This window comes from Buteo buteo, chromosome 27 (assembly GCF_964188355.1).
Source record: "Buteo buteo chromosome 27, bButBut1.hap1.1, whole genome shotgun sequence".
Taxonomy (NCBI): domain Eukaryota; kingdom Metazoa; phylum Chordata; class Aves; order Accipitriformes; family Accipitridae; genus Buteo; species Buteo buteo.
In genome coordinates, this window is record NC_134197.1 from 4,958,854 (window position 1) to 4,974,844 (window position 15,991).

Sequence of the window (15,991 nt, forward strand, 5' to 3'; positions counted from 1 at the left end):
AAAAGCCAAGATGTGGAAGCTGCCCAATAAGGATTTTACTACTGTATTTCCCCAACTTCTGATTAAATGTATAGTTTCACAGGGGATTCAGAATCACATCAATGTTTTAAAAAAAAATAAAAAATTAAAAAAATCTATTTGATGAATTTATATTCATGGGGAAGAACAGCTGAATTAATTTGGAAGATAACCCTCCTTCACCTCCTTTGTTCTGTTCTCCGAAGAAAGGTTCAAATGTAAGGTCAATGAAATATTAAGATATCAATTTTATTTCCTATTATACCTCAGTCCAGAGCCTGTTTTACTAAAAAACACATTGCCTTGAGAATTACCCATTATAGAAAGGAAGGCTTTTGCTCTTGCTGGTTCCTCTGTGCCGTCTCTCAATTTCGCTTCACAGAAGTACATCCCCACATCAGCAGAGGTTGGGTTGGTGATAGTGAGTCGTCTCCCAAAACTGCTAATGCCACTGGTTATTTTTACTCCATTTCTCTTCCAGGTCATGCTTAGTCTCTCAAGAGGTCTGCCAAGGTTTTAAAAACAAAACAAAACAAGAATACAACAATAAAATATATATATTAGAGAATAATCTTGTCTGCAGTTATATACAGATTATAAAATTTCTCTAAGTCTTCCTCTATCCCTGACATTCACTATTAAAAAGTAAATGCATATCTAACTTCTACACATCAAGACTACAGACTACTCAGGTGGCATTATGCAAGTACAGCTAATTGATACAGCAATACAACTTAAGTGCTAATAATTTGATTTCTCTGAGCAAAAAGAGTAAATACCGCTATGGGAATCAGCTGCATAAGAAGTGCTTTCATTATAACTCAATTACCAAAACAATATTAATCATATCAAGAACATCTCTGCCCTCAGAGTGGAAAGTGAATCAGTTGGTCGTCTTATCATCCGAGGACCTCAACTATTCACTTCCACTGGAATTCAGTGCTATTCAAGGCCAGCTAGATGGAAACATAAGAGGAATGCTGTGAACTCTGCATTATGGTGCATTATGAAGAGCTGAGCAATAATCACTGTAAAATAAGAGCATCTGTAATAAATTACTTCATAGGAGAGGCTCGCTAATTTATTTACTGAGAAGCAGAGACTGTTCAACAATATCGCCCTTCATGTCAACAGGCAATATAGCCAAAATATTACTAACCATTAACATAACTTTTTCCTTAAGACAATATCTGCTGGTTGAACAACACTATACTTCTTTTCCTTACCGTGTGAGTAACAGGTGGGAAAGTAACTCTGCCTATATCCTTATTGGGCCAGAAAAATCAATATGTTTAATTCAGTAATGTCAGACAAACAAGATTATTCGTAAGGTTACTTTGAAGAGCAAGCATTCTGCTTCGATCATTACATTAATAAAAAAATGAAAATAACTTCCTATGTCCTTCTCAGTAAAGGACAGTGCATTAAAACTGGTTCTTTATAACCCCCCTGCGGCTTTTACGATACCTTGCATTGGCCACGCACTCCAGTGTGACTTCGCTGCTCCCTGCTACAACGCTAGTATTCTGTGGAGGGATTACAATGACGGGAGCCGCCGTGTCAGACGGGTCTATGGCACCTGCGTGGGCAGAAAGAAACCTCGTGAAGACTCTGCACATCTGCAAATGGCGAGGACTGACACGTCGCAGGCAAAGGATCTTGTCAAGCGACGCAGCTGCAAACTCCACTCTTCAACCTCACCGTGGATTTTAATCTCCTCATTAAGGGGAGATCTTCAGCATGGCCATTTTTGATGGCTTTCATTATACTGTACAAACACGCTGTTTCAATATACCCAGCTCGGTATCATTCAAAACACATAACTCGCAAGAACTACTCCCAGATGGAGTGCAAGGGCCATTCTCAAATAGAGAGCAAATAAATTAAGCATCCTAAAGGTTTTCTATTGTTGAGCACTTTTATTTTTATCAAACACTTGCTGACTTATATTTTTAAGACCTTTTCATGTTTTGTTTAATCTTACCACTTCCATACCATTTCAAAAGAGTCTGCCAATACTCATGTTAGTTCTTTAAAAAGATTTTACACACTGGGGAACAAATATAAAATTAACAAAGCAGCATATCACAGCAACTTCAATCCCTTTTTCTTATCAGGAAAGTAAATAACCCAAATCTGCTATTCTTTTGTGAGGCATCACACTGTAAATAATTTAGCTTATGCAACAGTCAGCAGACACTTAAAAAATGGTAAAAAGGCTGCTTGTAAATTTTCTCTGTATACATTTAGTAAGTGAATTAAAATACCCATGTATTCATAGGTACTTTGCTTCAAGCAACTCATTTGGGAAAGAAAAATTAGCTATTTTTTAGCTTGAATAACAGAGTAATAAAATTTTCTAAAGATACAGAATCCAATAAACGAATTATAGAGAAAAGTAATGAAAATAAAACTAAACTGATGGAAAAGCAAGCCAGTTCATCAAATGTTTTCTGCAAAGGAGGCTAACCCGTGCCCATTAAGTAGAATGTGAAACTGGCAAATGCAAGGTATGAACCCTGACATTCTCTTTTAAGATAATTCCCTAAAGCATAAAAAATGGATAGAAGATTCTTTGCTTCTCTTGTACCCAGCATGCCAAAAGCCCCTTGACATTAGATTTCACTTGTTGGATAGGCAAAGGTTTTGGCAATGGGGCTCAAAGTTCGCGAGGTTAGCAGATTTCTGAACTAGTGAATGACCAAATTTTTACCTTTTGACATTTTTGTAATTGCTAGCAAATAGTGTACTATAGGAGATAAAAGCGTGTAGTATAATTTTAAAACCTTAAGAATACCACCCACACTTCGGAATAAATTCAAGCATCCAAGGATAGTACTTAAGGAAGTGGTAAGCAGATACTTATTTCTTCCCATAAATATGCTCTGTTGACCTGACACAGCATCTATATGCAACTTGCATGAGATCTCAAAAAACAAGCTTTTAGTAGATTTCATTTCTGCTCCACAACATTCCTGGAAATATGATGCTATCATAGCAACTCTACCTTCTAAGAAGATTTCCATGGTGGTCTTAGAGGTATTCATGGCGGGAATTTTCCAGATAGTAATTGAAAAAATAGAAAACAAGCTGCAATGAGATTAGTAGCTTGTTACTGATAAGACGGAATAACCTCAGCATTACTGTTCACCTGTACTTCTGCATAAGATGAAGATTTACAACAGTAAACGCTAAAACATCAACAAACAAGTTACTAATTTGGCAGTAATCATTTCTTATCTACATCTGGAAAAGGGGAAAAACACTTGTCTGACTTATCAGCTCCCCTGAAGAATGGTTCAACCCCACTAAAACCAGCCAACGAAGAGAAGCCAGCTTTGTTGTAACCCCTAGGAGTTCACCACACGTGAATGGCTCTTTGTGCAGTGAGCAGATAAGCAGGGGAAAGAGAAGTGCACGTTACTCTGCCTGCAACCAGGAAAACATAAGATTTCTTTGACTTTCTTACTGACCGTAACAAGAATCTAAACAAAGTACGTGCTTATTTTCATTTTGTACCATTGCTGAAAGAAATCTATTAAAAGAAGGCTGCTGATAAAGATTTTGAGCAAGTGAACTAATATGGAAGTGATACACAGGGCTCATCTAAATGGTTAGTGCTTGGTTTCTAAGTAATATCCCTACAAAGGTCAGCTGCAGATGTAACAAGCATACATAGAAAACAACATTTCAAAGCATTATCTAACCAGTACATAAACAGCATGCATATTTCTATTTCATATTCAAAGACAGTGAAGTTTCCCATTGCAGCACAAAGAAACTACTTGCCATAAACCACTGGCCTCAATCCTGCCAAATAAAACTCAAGAGGGACATTCCCACGGTTCCTTTTGCAGGGGGCAAGTTTGCAGCTTTGTTTTGCAGCTAATCAAAATATCAAAGGAGGAACTTGGTTTTACTTTAGAGTAAAAGTCTCAATAGGGCTGTAATGTGGGATCTGTCTATTGCCCCATCCTTTCAGAACTTCATCCTTTTGTAAGAAACCCATAGGTTGGAGTATCAGAGTAGCCAGGCTCCTAATCTAGCTAAGGAGTAACACTGTAATTTTGTTTTGATGATGTGACACAGCAAATCAGACTTCAGTTGGGCTGTGGAAGGTAGAGAGTTTCTCAAACAATCAGATAATGAAAAACTACCCAGACTTTCAAAGTTTCTTATCCTACCTGTCAATAAAGCCACTCCATCCCTCTCCTACCTCCTAATGCGCTACACTGACATGATTTTACTTGACTGGTGCTACACTAAAATACAATGCAGAACGTCATTTTTAGTAAACAGACATTTTCTTTGAAAATCCTTTGTAGAAAACAATTGAATTTTTTTCTCCTCTTCACTGTTCCTTTTTTACTTCATCAGACTTCTTCTTGTCCCAGTTTCCTAGGGCTCTGCTGTTTCCTTCTGGCTTTTCATCACCTCCTCCTCCTCCTCTGCCTCCCCTCCCTCAGGCAGCTTCTCTGCATTCATCACTGACCATCTCCCCTCCCTGCCATGCCATAGTCCCCTATAGATGCTTCACAGTATTTAAGAACTGCTCAACTTCCCATGTATCCTTTATTTTAATGACTGAGCTTCAGTTTCTCTGAAGGAAATATTTATTAAAGGCACTGAAATGGGAGAACAATACAAATGCATACAAGAACACAATTATAGTGAGATGCATTTGCTAATAGGGGACCACCATTCCTACCCATAGTCTATCTTTCTGAAAGAAAAGATCTTCCTTCCTTTCTATCTGCCTTTTGAACCCCTCCTCTCAGCTAAGAAAGCAAAGCAACATTAGGGAAAAACACTGACCCCAGAACCGTAGCCAAGGGATGCCTCACTACTGGACATAATAAGTCTGCGGCGAACTCGTAGGAAGCTGCAGAGACAAGGCTGATGAGCACTGAAGAACACTTAAGGGATGTGCTCTTAAATCTTATTCTAGCCCTTAATAGATGACTGGATGGAAAGACTGCCACAGGCAAGAGTCCTAATCCAAACAGGGACTTTTCTCCAAAAAAGAGCACACACTGCTTTTTTTTTTTTTTTTTTTTGTTTTTAAATTGTATCTATTTTAGCCACAGCACTCACAGTATTTCCAATCTTCCCTTTGCTTTAAACCTTCTTATTAGACACTGTATTAATTATTACTGGTATCTACCAGGGCCCAGTAACTGAAATGCCTTCAGGACCGGCCCCAACCAGTTTTTGAGGCTTGATTATCGTAACTCCAAAGGCTCTGACTCATGAGTGGAGGGAGCTTATCTTGGAGCTGTTTCAGTGGTTCCCGTCCCCAGCTGCTCACAAAGCAGTTGGTGAACTGCTGCCATTTACAGCCCAAAATATTAAGGTAAATTGGCATCAATATTATTTTTTCCATATTAGACTTTTTTAAAAAGGAGAAAAAAGATCAAAAAAAGAGCCAAACTCCCCTGCTAAAAATAGAAAATGGAAAAGAAGATCTAGGGTTTTTCTGTCTGTCTAAACATAAACTCCTCTCCAGACTTTGGAATTCAAGAATCTGGCAATCCTGCACAAAGCAGAGATATATTGAGGGAAGAGAGAAAAATAAAGAGTGAACACCTCTTGCACGGTCTATTTGTTTTTATCACCAGTGGCTGTATATGACTGCACAATGCCAATCTTGGATCACACTGAACTTCCCCCTTCCCTCCTCCTGTCTGACCAAGAATGAAACCCGTCCCAAGTGGTCTATAACACAAGGGTTTTTTTAATACTGACAAGCTGTAGAATTTTTAATCTGTTATATAAATACAATAATTATGGAGACTGGCCTATCATCTCTGAAAAGACAGTGTTTTTATCTCACTGCATATATTGCTATGTAAGGTACAGGGAATTTGAAATATAATTTACAGTTGGTAAAGATCAGAGACTTTATCAAAGCCACTTGGGTGCTTAATTTTCCCAACAGAGATGAAATCCCACTTGGGCCATATGACTGAAAACATAAAAGGTGCTTTCCCCTTCAGCAATGTATAAACATTATGTTCTTCCCCAGATTTTACATTACGGCATGCAAAGTTTATCTGTATCTGTGTTTGCAGTGCAGAATATTAAGAGTATTACTTCAATGGATGCTCAAATTCATCTCAGAGAGATATGGGGCAAACCAGCCTTAATAGAAGGTGAGAGCAAGTGTTTATCTCTTGAGAAGAAGTAATAGCTTGAGTTCAGACTTGGAAAAAATTAGAAGTCTTATTTTTGAGGCTTGCTTATAGGTCCCAACCCTCTGAAGACACTTAATACAAAGTGACCATGGGTAGCAGGAGGGAGGATCGCCTAAATAATCATCCAGATCACCCTCATTTACTTAGTACGGGGTAGAGCCTGGAACATGATGTTGACTGCTAGTCATTCCTACCCTTAGTGTTAGCTACTACTGCAGTTACTTCTCAGTGTCCTGTTTTCAGGGAAGAAGGAATCCCACAGGAATCAGTATGCAAAAATGAATTTACTTCTTCATATCATGAAATTTGTCTATGGGAGAAAAACACTTCACAGAACAGATCACCAGCACGCTACCCTCAAGCTCATGGAGAAATTGAATACTTTAACAGAACTTTGAAACCATTTATAAGTTATCCTGGGAGAAAAAGATTAGAAAACCTTCACCATAAACTTCCTACAGATTTCAGACTTGCACAGTATGCAGAAATGCCTTTGCAATTACTATGCAGGATACATGCAAAGCTTCATGTTACCAAATTATGGATACCTATATTAGAAAAAAGCAGAATAGTAGATGAGTCCAATACAAATAGCAAAAATATTACATATAAATAGTTCAACATTACGGCATCAAGAATGTGCAATCTCTGCCTGTGTAACATGGAATATGAGAAAAGAGGAGAAATGACAATCACCTAGCATCTCAGGATTGCTCGAGGGAAAAAAAAAAAAGACCTTACGAATACAAACTGCCTAATGGAATAGATTTCACTTTTTCCAGGTACAGCCTGCAGATAGTTTGGATTATCAAGCCATAATGGATTAATGCCCCTTTCCCTTTTCAGTACAAGATACACAACAGGAATTGGATCCTGATCAATAATAGATTAATTTCCCTTCCCTTTTGCAGTACAAGATGCACTACAGGAACTGGAGCCTGATCAACAGACTAGCAAATGCTGACAACCACCTGCGGGCACAAGACAGAAACATTATGCAAATAATAAAAAAAAGTGTATTTCTCAATCATAAAACTCTACCCTAAAACATGGCTTGTCTTATTTGTTCCCTACTTATTAGAGTGATTATTAACAGGTTATACAATAGAAGAGCATTAAGACAATAAAAGCTACCACTTCATTTTTCACTTTTAATCTAGCAAGGACTGTATTCATTTTCAAGAAAAGGGAAATATGTGATGCTGCTGTGCACTACTGTGCACTGTACAGGTCTCTGCTTAGATTTCTAGACGTAAAGAAAAATAACAGAATTCCCTGTGAGGACTCTTGGTCACATTTGTTTAGTTTGATGAATAACATTAAAACTCCAGACAGTGTTTTTTTGAGTCAAAAGTACATATGTATAAAATAATTAGCAATCTAATGGCACAGAGTTGGTGTATGAAGAATTATGACTTTTCAGTACCTGAGGATATCTTAAGACTCCTCAAACATGTACGTATTAACATACTTTCTGATCTTGAACCTTTGAGAAACTAGACTCTAGCCTCAAAAAAAGTAAACAAGCAACAGCATAAAAACTTAGCTTTGTAGATCAAATTTATAGGGAAAGCGGCCTTGTTGTTTGAATCAATCACAGCAAGTGAATTCTTATATATACAGTCCTCATCTTGATCCACACATCAGACATGACGACATATGAATAAAACACAAGATAGGAAAAAGGTTTACAAAACACAACACAAGCAGAAAAAGTGAACAATCTAGGGCAGTTATATTGACTCAATATACTCTTGCCAATGTGACTAAGCTTTGCCCACATCAAATCAAACACATGACTCATTTCCACTACAAGTAAAATAAAAAAAAAAAAGTGAATAAAATAAACCAGAACAAAATCCAGCAAGTAGATCACAAATTAAATACCCAATGTATGTATGAGGGGGGATATGGTAAAGAGAATTAAATACCCAGTGTATGAGGGGGGATATGGTAAAGAGAAGCAATTACAAGATTTCATCAACAACTGTTGAGAAAGCCTTGCATAAATTAATCTTGGCTGAATTGCCCATGTTGTAAAGCAGTGCCCGAAAACCTGCACTCCTTCCTTTTCTATCCACCCCTTCTGGGCCTGTGGGATAGGCCGTATATGTTACAACAGTACTTCTGATGCATTTAACTTTGAAAAATAAAGTTACCCAAAGAAATTAACCTACAAAATGTGTGATTTACCCAGTCAAGCTTGCAATTCTGCAAGCAGTTCAAAATGCACTTAACTTCAGGTACTTGGTGGTTGGTTTGAAGAGAGTGAAAATACTTACGTTCCTAGTCCAAGTAGATATATAATATTACAGAAAGACAGTCTTAAAGGAGAAAGTAGAAAAAATATATTATGCAAAATGTTGGCAAGAAGATATTTAATGTGTATGAAGCTTCCTGCTAACTGTGTTTGGAGCAGAGGGCTAGAAAGCACCTCCTGGGTCAGCCTAGTTCTCTCTCTCTCTGACATCCCATCGTGCAATCCTGTTTCCAAATGTACTGGGGCTTGTGGTAAAAATATAGAGGTTTTTTAACACCACTTTTCTGGTTGGAAAGAGTTTCCTAGAGCTTTGTTGTTCAACCTGTTAAAACCATTCCTAATTTCCAGCTTAAATGTATTCATGGCCAATGTACCCCATTTGTTCTTCTGCCAAAGCTGTCCTTTAGCTTAAATAGCTGTTTTCTCCCTCTGTGATGTTTATGTCCAAAGTATTTATAGAAAACAATCATACTCCTTCACAGTCTTAATTTTACTTAGCTAAATAAGCCAAACTTTTCTTGTCTGACAAGTTTGAAAGGATTCACTGAAATATATACAAACAAAAGAATAGTAGCAAGGGTAAAAAAAACCAACACCAAAAAAACCCTAGTATCACACCATCAATGTTTCCAAATGTTTAAACAAATAACAGCCACATTTGTAACAGCTTTTTTTCCCCTTTGTAATGACTTTCACACAGACTGCAAGAGCTGTTAGTTTTAGCCCTAGGGAAAGATTAATGGAGAACTCAACTCTATCCACAAGATGACTTATACCCTTTTGTGTGTAGAAACTACAGCAAAGAAGAGCTTTATATCTTTTATTAGATAAAACAGAGCCTAAAATACAGGTTGAGAAGCTTCTAAAACCTTGTAGAGAGATTTTAGGGTCTATTCCTGGGCATAATGAGACACGGAGGCATAAACACCATTGATTTACAAACAGAAAATGTGTTGCTGGTGGTGCAACACTGCAGTGCCCAAGGCGAGGAACCACTGGCGGGACAGTTCACGGTGAGACAGTGTCTCCAGCTTGTCTCTCACCAGTTCTGCTCCATAGACTGGGACAGGGATGGGAGATCTGCCCTTTTTTTTTTTCTCTCCTGATTTTGTCCTTTTTTTCTACAGGCCATTAAGTGCAGGTGACCCAGAAATTGCTATTTGGAGGCAAGTCCTCCACAAAACAGACTTGTTCCTCCTCTTCTCTACTACCAGAGGTCTACAAACCCACTTGGTATTTTAGGACTACTTCAGAAATAAATTTCTAGTGTTGTCCCATGTAGTTTTAAGGAAATTAAGCCACTGCTTAGTTACACAGCTCCCTGTGATGATTCAGCAGCTAAATTCAAAAGCAGACCAAATTTCTGCTCCAACACTCTGAAATTCCCTTCTCACAACTCCTTGTGCAAAGAGAGCAATTTGGAAGTTCAGTCTCTGTCACTGACCTGACCTTCCCCCATGCACAGTGAGGGGTTTCTTTCTGCCTAGAAACTTATCATCCAGCACATCATTAGAGCTTTTAACATGAAAAAATATATAGCCTCAAGCTATTCTAGCTAAAGAACACTCAGGTGGCTTTTCAATTCACCAGATAGCTTTAATATCGGCTCTATAAGTGGATAGAGTGTGTAATCTTATTCAACAGCAGTTAAAAGGGGGGGGGGAAATATCCCTGGTCTAGCAGTGGAATCTATTAGCCTCCGAGTCATCTTCAAAGTGATGCAAAAGGCAACAGGTAGAGCAGCCCAGTGCAGCCAGCCGGCAGGGCGAGCGGCACCTCTGCAGTCGGCATCCAGAACCTTTGGGTTTTTAGCAGTATAATCCAAAACATGCTTACGTTTAAAAAGATTTTAAAATAACTCATCAGTGGAAATGATTTTTAAGAGGCTGTATATTTTTACGATGCACTTTAGTGCATCGTAAGAGAAGCATCCTTTTAAATATAAACAGGCGTGCATTTAGGAGGAGGAGGAAACAGGTTTGAGGGATCTGGCAGCGGCTGCGTGGATTTCTGCAGCAGACAGCAAGAGTCACTTTCTCCCGAGGACAAAACCAAGCTTTTAACAGCTTACAGCCTTGGGGCTTCACGGATCTGGATATTTACCACTGGCCTTCTTAATAAAGGTAAATTAAGTTAATAAACCACACATCAGTAATTGGACGTTAAATAAACTAGAACTGTCGGTTAATCATAACGTCCAGAAATGCAAAATTCAGTGGTGAGACAAGAGCTGAGAGAAGAAATGAAGAAGGAAAGCTGAGCTGGGGACAAGGCTGCGTTACAGGACTCGGAGAACCACTGCTATTGCAGATGCTGCAGTTCTCGCCAGCAGATTCTGGTTTACTGTCAAGCAGCAGGAAAGAAAGAGAAATGAGAGACAATAAAATGCTGTTCTCTGTTTTCAAATGTATCTGTGTATGTGGCTTCATTTTTTTAAATAAATGCATTTCTTAACTCCTTACTTTGGCACAAATAAAATCATACAATTGACAATCTAGTTGCTCGTTCTCCTTTAAACTTGTAACAAGTTTACACACTCTTCTACTTAGAAATGAAAGGGTGGTAACAAATAAAAAAAGAGAAAAAAAGAGCCGTTCCCATCTATCCTTCACCAGACTTAAGTAGAGAAAAGCATCTGCAGTGACTTCAGGGGAAATTATTTAAGAAATGCCTTCAAGAATTTATTTTATGACAACAACAATTGAAGCACTATTTTCACAGGGAAGATTTAAGATTAAATACGCTCCATAGAGCATAAACCAAATACGTACGATTGATCATATGTGAGTTTCTAAGATCTATTTCTTTGTAGCATTTTTTTAAATGAACCTGATGTTGTGGTGCAGTACATTGGAAGCAGACACTTGCCCATATATACTGATCCTCTGACAAATAGTCCTGATGAAGCTAAAATTAATTTCAGTTAGGCTCCAAGTTTAAAAAAAGTTGGAATTCTCTAGCATCAACTTAGATTCAGAAGAATGCTATTAAATACCTGGCAAATACATGAAAATAATAAGCATTATTGGATTTTAGAGATTTCCTTAGGCCTGGATATCTACTGTACCTGGCTGCTTGTTTAAAAATCTATAATCTTCCTGAAAGATTAAAGAAAAGAATTTAAACCTGCCGTCAGTGAGAATAAGCAGAAGACAAATCTGAAAGTGTTCCCCAGTTGATCTGTCCTTCACAATGAAGGAAAGGGCTTTTGTGTCACAGAGATTTGATGCCAGTAAATGCGTACAGGCCACCAAATCGGCCATCATTATCTAAAAAGCGTACATAAGAGACACTCACTTAAAGCCATACAAGTACATTTTTGCAGTTACTGGATAAGCAAGGTGTTGATCAAAGCTTTCTCCAGAAAATCCAATTTAAGAGCAGGGATTAAAATTCACTACATATAAACATCTTTGAACATTAAAAGAAAAAAAACCCAAACAACCGAATTTAAAAACCTGTCCTCAGATCCTAGATGCTACAGGCACGGAACAATTTAAGAAGGCTTAAAGGAGAACACTTCTACAGATATTTATAACATTGAACTAAATAGGCAGTTTGGTTCTTTGTTGCTGAACTACTATTCAAACCAAGATGCACTCACTGAACAGCATTTTTAAGCTCAAGGTCAACTCTTGCTGCATTCTATTTTTTATATATATATATATATGAAACATGTTTTGGGATCCAGATTGCTACCTTGCTCCCAAAGGTCTGCTATTTCCAAGTCTTTACATAAAGAGAGCAGATCTGAAAAACAAGATACTCCACAGCCTTCCTCCAACAGCTAACTCAACTCAACATATGGAATGACTTGTCAAAATAATATTTTGAGAAATAGGTTATCAGGGGCCTCAGGTCCACTCCATATGGTCTAAAGTTCTCCATCCCCCTGACCATAACGTGCTACATTGTCCACTTTCTTCTATAAAGGGATACAATCCTTAATAAAAGCAGAGTTGTTCAGGTCACAGACATTCAGAAGCAAGTAAAATTTCATTTATATATTTAGAGTACTGTAAAATAAAGAAGCAGGGAAAACCCACTCACACAGCAGAGCTCAGAATCCAAAGAAATATTTTTCTATCAAAAGAAAGAATTTTTCTTCCTCTTTATAGCACAGATGTTCTTCTAAATAAAGTGCAGCTTTCCCTTTGCAGCCTTTGTGATTATCAATCTTTGGTTATTTTATAATATAAGGTTGCCTCAGACCTCAGCAGGGAGAAAAATACACATTGCTGTATTTCCTCTGTAGCAAGAACAAAACAAGTGTGAAAGCAAAGAATGTTCCAAAAGAGCAAAGAATAACCCTGCTAAAGAAAGTCTACAAACTTATTCATTCAAAAATAATTCCTCAGATGGATAAGCATTTAATTTTCTGAAGTGAGAATAAACCAGTGTCTCTCTTCTCTGGAAGATGGAATAGGTTTTTGTATCTGCCTATTTATACACAGTACATAAATGCCTTCTCAGAGAATGCTGCAAGTACTGTAAAAAGAAATCTAAGGGGAAGTTATTACTCAAGGCTCTTTGTTAGTATTTCTGCAGCATGGGTAGTGTCAGCATTGTTAAAAATAAATTGTTAGTCGTACCTTACTTGGCCAGTACAAATGCTGTTTGCATTAATGTACTTATAATTTCCTATCTGCTGTTCCCAGATAAGAGAGGAGTTTAAGAGTATGATGTCTTTTCGATCTCGCATTGACTTCTTCCCCTCTCCAGAAAGGGCTGGGTCACTGTTTGCAGCTGTATGGATGGCAAACAGCCTCTCCTGCATATGACAAGGACTCATTGCTTTGAGAGTGAAAAACCAGAAGCTTATTTCCACAGGGTGCTCTTGTCTCCCAGCTCATCCAAAACTTTGCATTTCATGCTGCTTCTTATTTGAAATTTCTATCATCATAATATGACACCAGGATGTCACAACAGAATTACAGTTAATAAGGAAAATTAGGGGGAATAAATGAGAGATAAAATGAGAAAGTGGTACACTAGGAAATGTGCCGTTGTCTTAGACATGAATTTATACATTGTTGAGATACAAGTGACATCTATTTCATTTTGGTTTAAAAAGAAATACATTCACCCCTAGGTTTAGAAACATACTGTCACTTTCCAAAGTGTCCTTGGGTTATCAGTTTGCAATTAATTGGCAACGTGTGATTAGGCAGAACACAACAACATTGTTTAGATTTAATCAACCCATTTTATTCAGATTTGCCCCGAAAATAACACTTAACAACACGATTCTGCTATCCAGATGGTAATGGGCTGTGTTAGTGCAGAACTATCAAACATCAGAGCAACTACAACAGTACAAAAATGTTGCAGGGTCCACTTGACAACAAAACATTGTCACTTGCCTTCCCTCATACACATACCATCTCCTAAAAGGACTTACACAGAATGAAGAAGGATGAATCACTTCACTTATATACACACATAAAAACATTTAGGTATGGATTAAAATTATACTAAGCATCCAAAACGAAACTGGAAGCCAGGATGGGAAATGCTGGCTGTAGCTAGCACCTGGTCCCTGAATTCTGTAGGGGATGCCCGTTCGCCTCCAGCGCGGAGCTAGTTTTGCCTTGTTCTGCTTCGTGACTTCTGTCCGGCTTTTTGATTGTGCTATTAGTTCTGCAAACTCAGTGCATTCATACCTATCTTCAGCAAAAGAAAATGCTACATGAATAAATCACATGTAATATCAAAAGCTAGTGCTGGCCTCTCTACAGGCTACTGGAAACACCCTATGGAGTGTCACGTAATTGATTTATCTCCTCTCCTCTCTTTCAAAAGTAATTATAAAGAAGAGATTAAGGTGTGCCAGACCATTTGGCTATTCAGGAGCCAAAGAATTTTACAGCATAGACCAAATTTAAGACAATAAAATGTGTTACCCACTGAACCACAAAATCTCCGAGAAACCTCATAAATACAAGCAGCTTTTCAAAATAAACTATCATCTCTCCCTCCTACTGCCTCCAAAGCCTGTAACCCCAAAACCAAAAAACCTGAATAAAACAAAGCCCAGTGATATATAAAAGTACCACTGAAGCATTTTTGACATTTCTCTATCACTCTTAAAAATAGTAATAATCTTGAGCTATTGAAGTTGCTGAAAGAAAATAAAAATCAATGCATTTTCACTTAGCGCTTTTGGAAAAGAAAAAGATTACTTGGTATTTCAGCAAAATGCTTTAATGCAGCTTTGTAACAGAGCCCACCATAACTTACAAATAAAGCTCTTGACACTCAAGCATTTACTGCACCCCAGAACTTGATACTTGGAAAGGAATACAGGCAAGACTGCACTTCCCAATGTGAAGTGGGCAGAGCAGTTACTGGTACCAGTATCGTGTCCAGGCTACATAACCTGCAGTGTTCTGGGACTCTGTAAACAGCTGCCCCGTGCTCTCATGGGGCATACACATAAGACAGGGACTTTAGACATACCTACTGAGGATTTTATACATGTAATAAAGCAATTTATTTCACACAACATGGAAATTGCCTGGGGTATATGCTTTCCTTGATTACCACTTAGCCTCAATCCAGCAAGCAATGATGCACAAATTGAGATTGGGGTTTTGTTGTTAATTGGCGGGGGGGAGGCTGTGGGTTTGGGGTTTTTTTGTGTGTGTGTTTTTCTTTTTTAATAACATAAATGGAAAAATTTACAAGCTTCAACTTCAATGTGTACCCAAAGCTCTAGAAATGTGGGCTTTTAAGTGTTTCTCTGCATTTCCCATTTTTTTGCTGGCCACAAATTTTAGGTTTGTAACCATGTGCAGGATAAAAATGACCAGATTTCTGATAGACATTAAGAGTCTTCTGCAAATCATTTTAAACTACTCAAAGCTGTCTTTGGAAGTGGTAAACAGTTGAACCTTCCCTTAATACAGGCAGGGTGAACATAAAATTGTACATTTTACAGTGAATCACACGTTATCGCATATAATAATTAATAGCAATAGCCAATGTAAAAGACAACAAGAAAAAATAGCACCTTGCAAACAAATCTGTTTCTTGTCTCATATAGGGGAACTAGAGTCACCAAAAATGCTTTAAAACAAATGTTTATAAATGCCAACAATTTTTCTATTGTTTCTGATTCTTCTCTATGCATACAAATGCATAAAACGTAAAACCCAGCAAAGAGGTAAAGTGGAATATTTAAAAAAGCTGATTTAATTCTGCACAAAACCTTTACTCCTACCATTAAAAAGTACAATTTATTACCACTGGAAAGCATAAGGAGTAGAAAGTGCTCTTGAAAAATAATAACTGCTTCTACCAGCACACCAGAGACCTCTACAGAAGATGTAGGAACCATTATCTCCATTTTACATGTGGTGAAAATGAGGCAAGGACAAACATTACTGAAATGAGGCTACAGCAGGTGAAAGTCTGACCTGTTTACTATGACCTTTTAACATTTTAGGCTATACTCAAATACAGGATGGAAAACTTTTTTTTTCTTTCCAATCTCCAACTGGAAGAAGAAGATGCTGTA

The 15,991-nt window shown here is 37.7% G+C and overlaps 1 protein-coding gene across 2 annotated transcripts in view; it reads right to left on the reverse strand.

The window, feature by feature from the left end:
• The window catches only part of SDK1 (sidekick cell adhesion molecule 1), a 417,916-nt gene that overhangs the window by 156,034 nt on the left and 245,891 nt on the right, over window positions 1-15,991 (reverse strand). For both annotated transcript variants that reach the window (XM_075058380.1, XM_075058379.1), the window contains 2 exons: window positions 1,486-1,597; window positions 333-523 (listed from right to left, as the gene is read on the reverse strand). In XM_075058380.1, coding sequence (XP_074914481.1) covers window positions 333-523; window positions 1,486-1,597 — 303 coding nt within the window. The remainder of the gene's footprint in view (window positions 1-332; window positions 524-1,485; window positions 1,598-15,991) is intronic.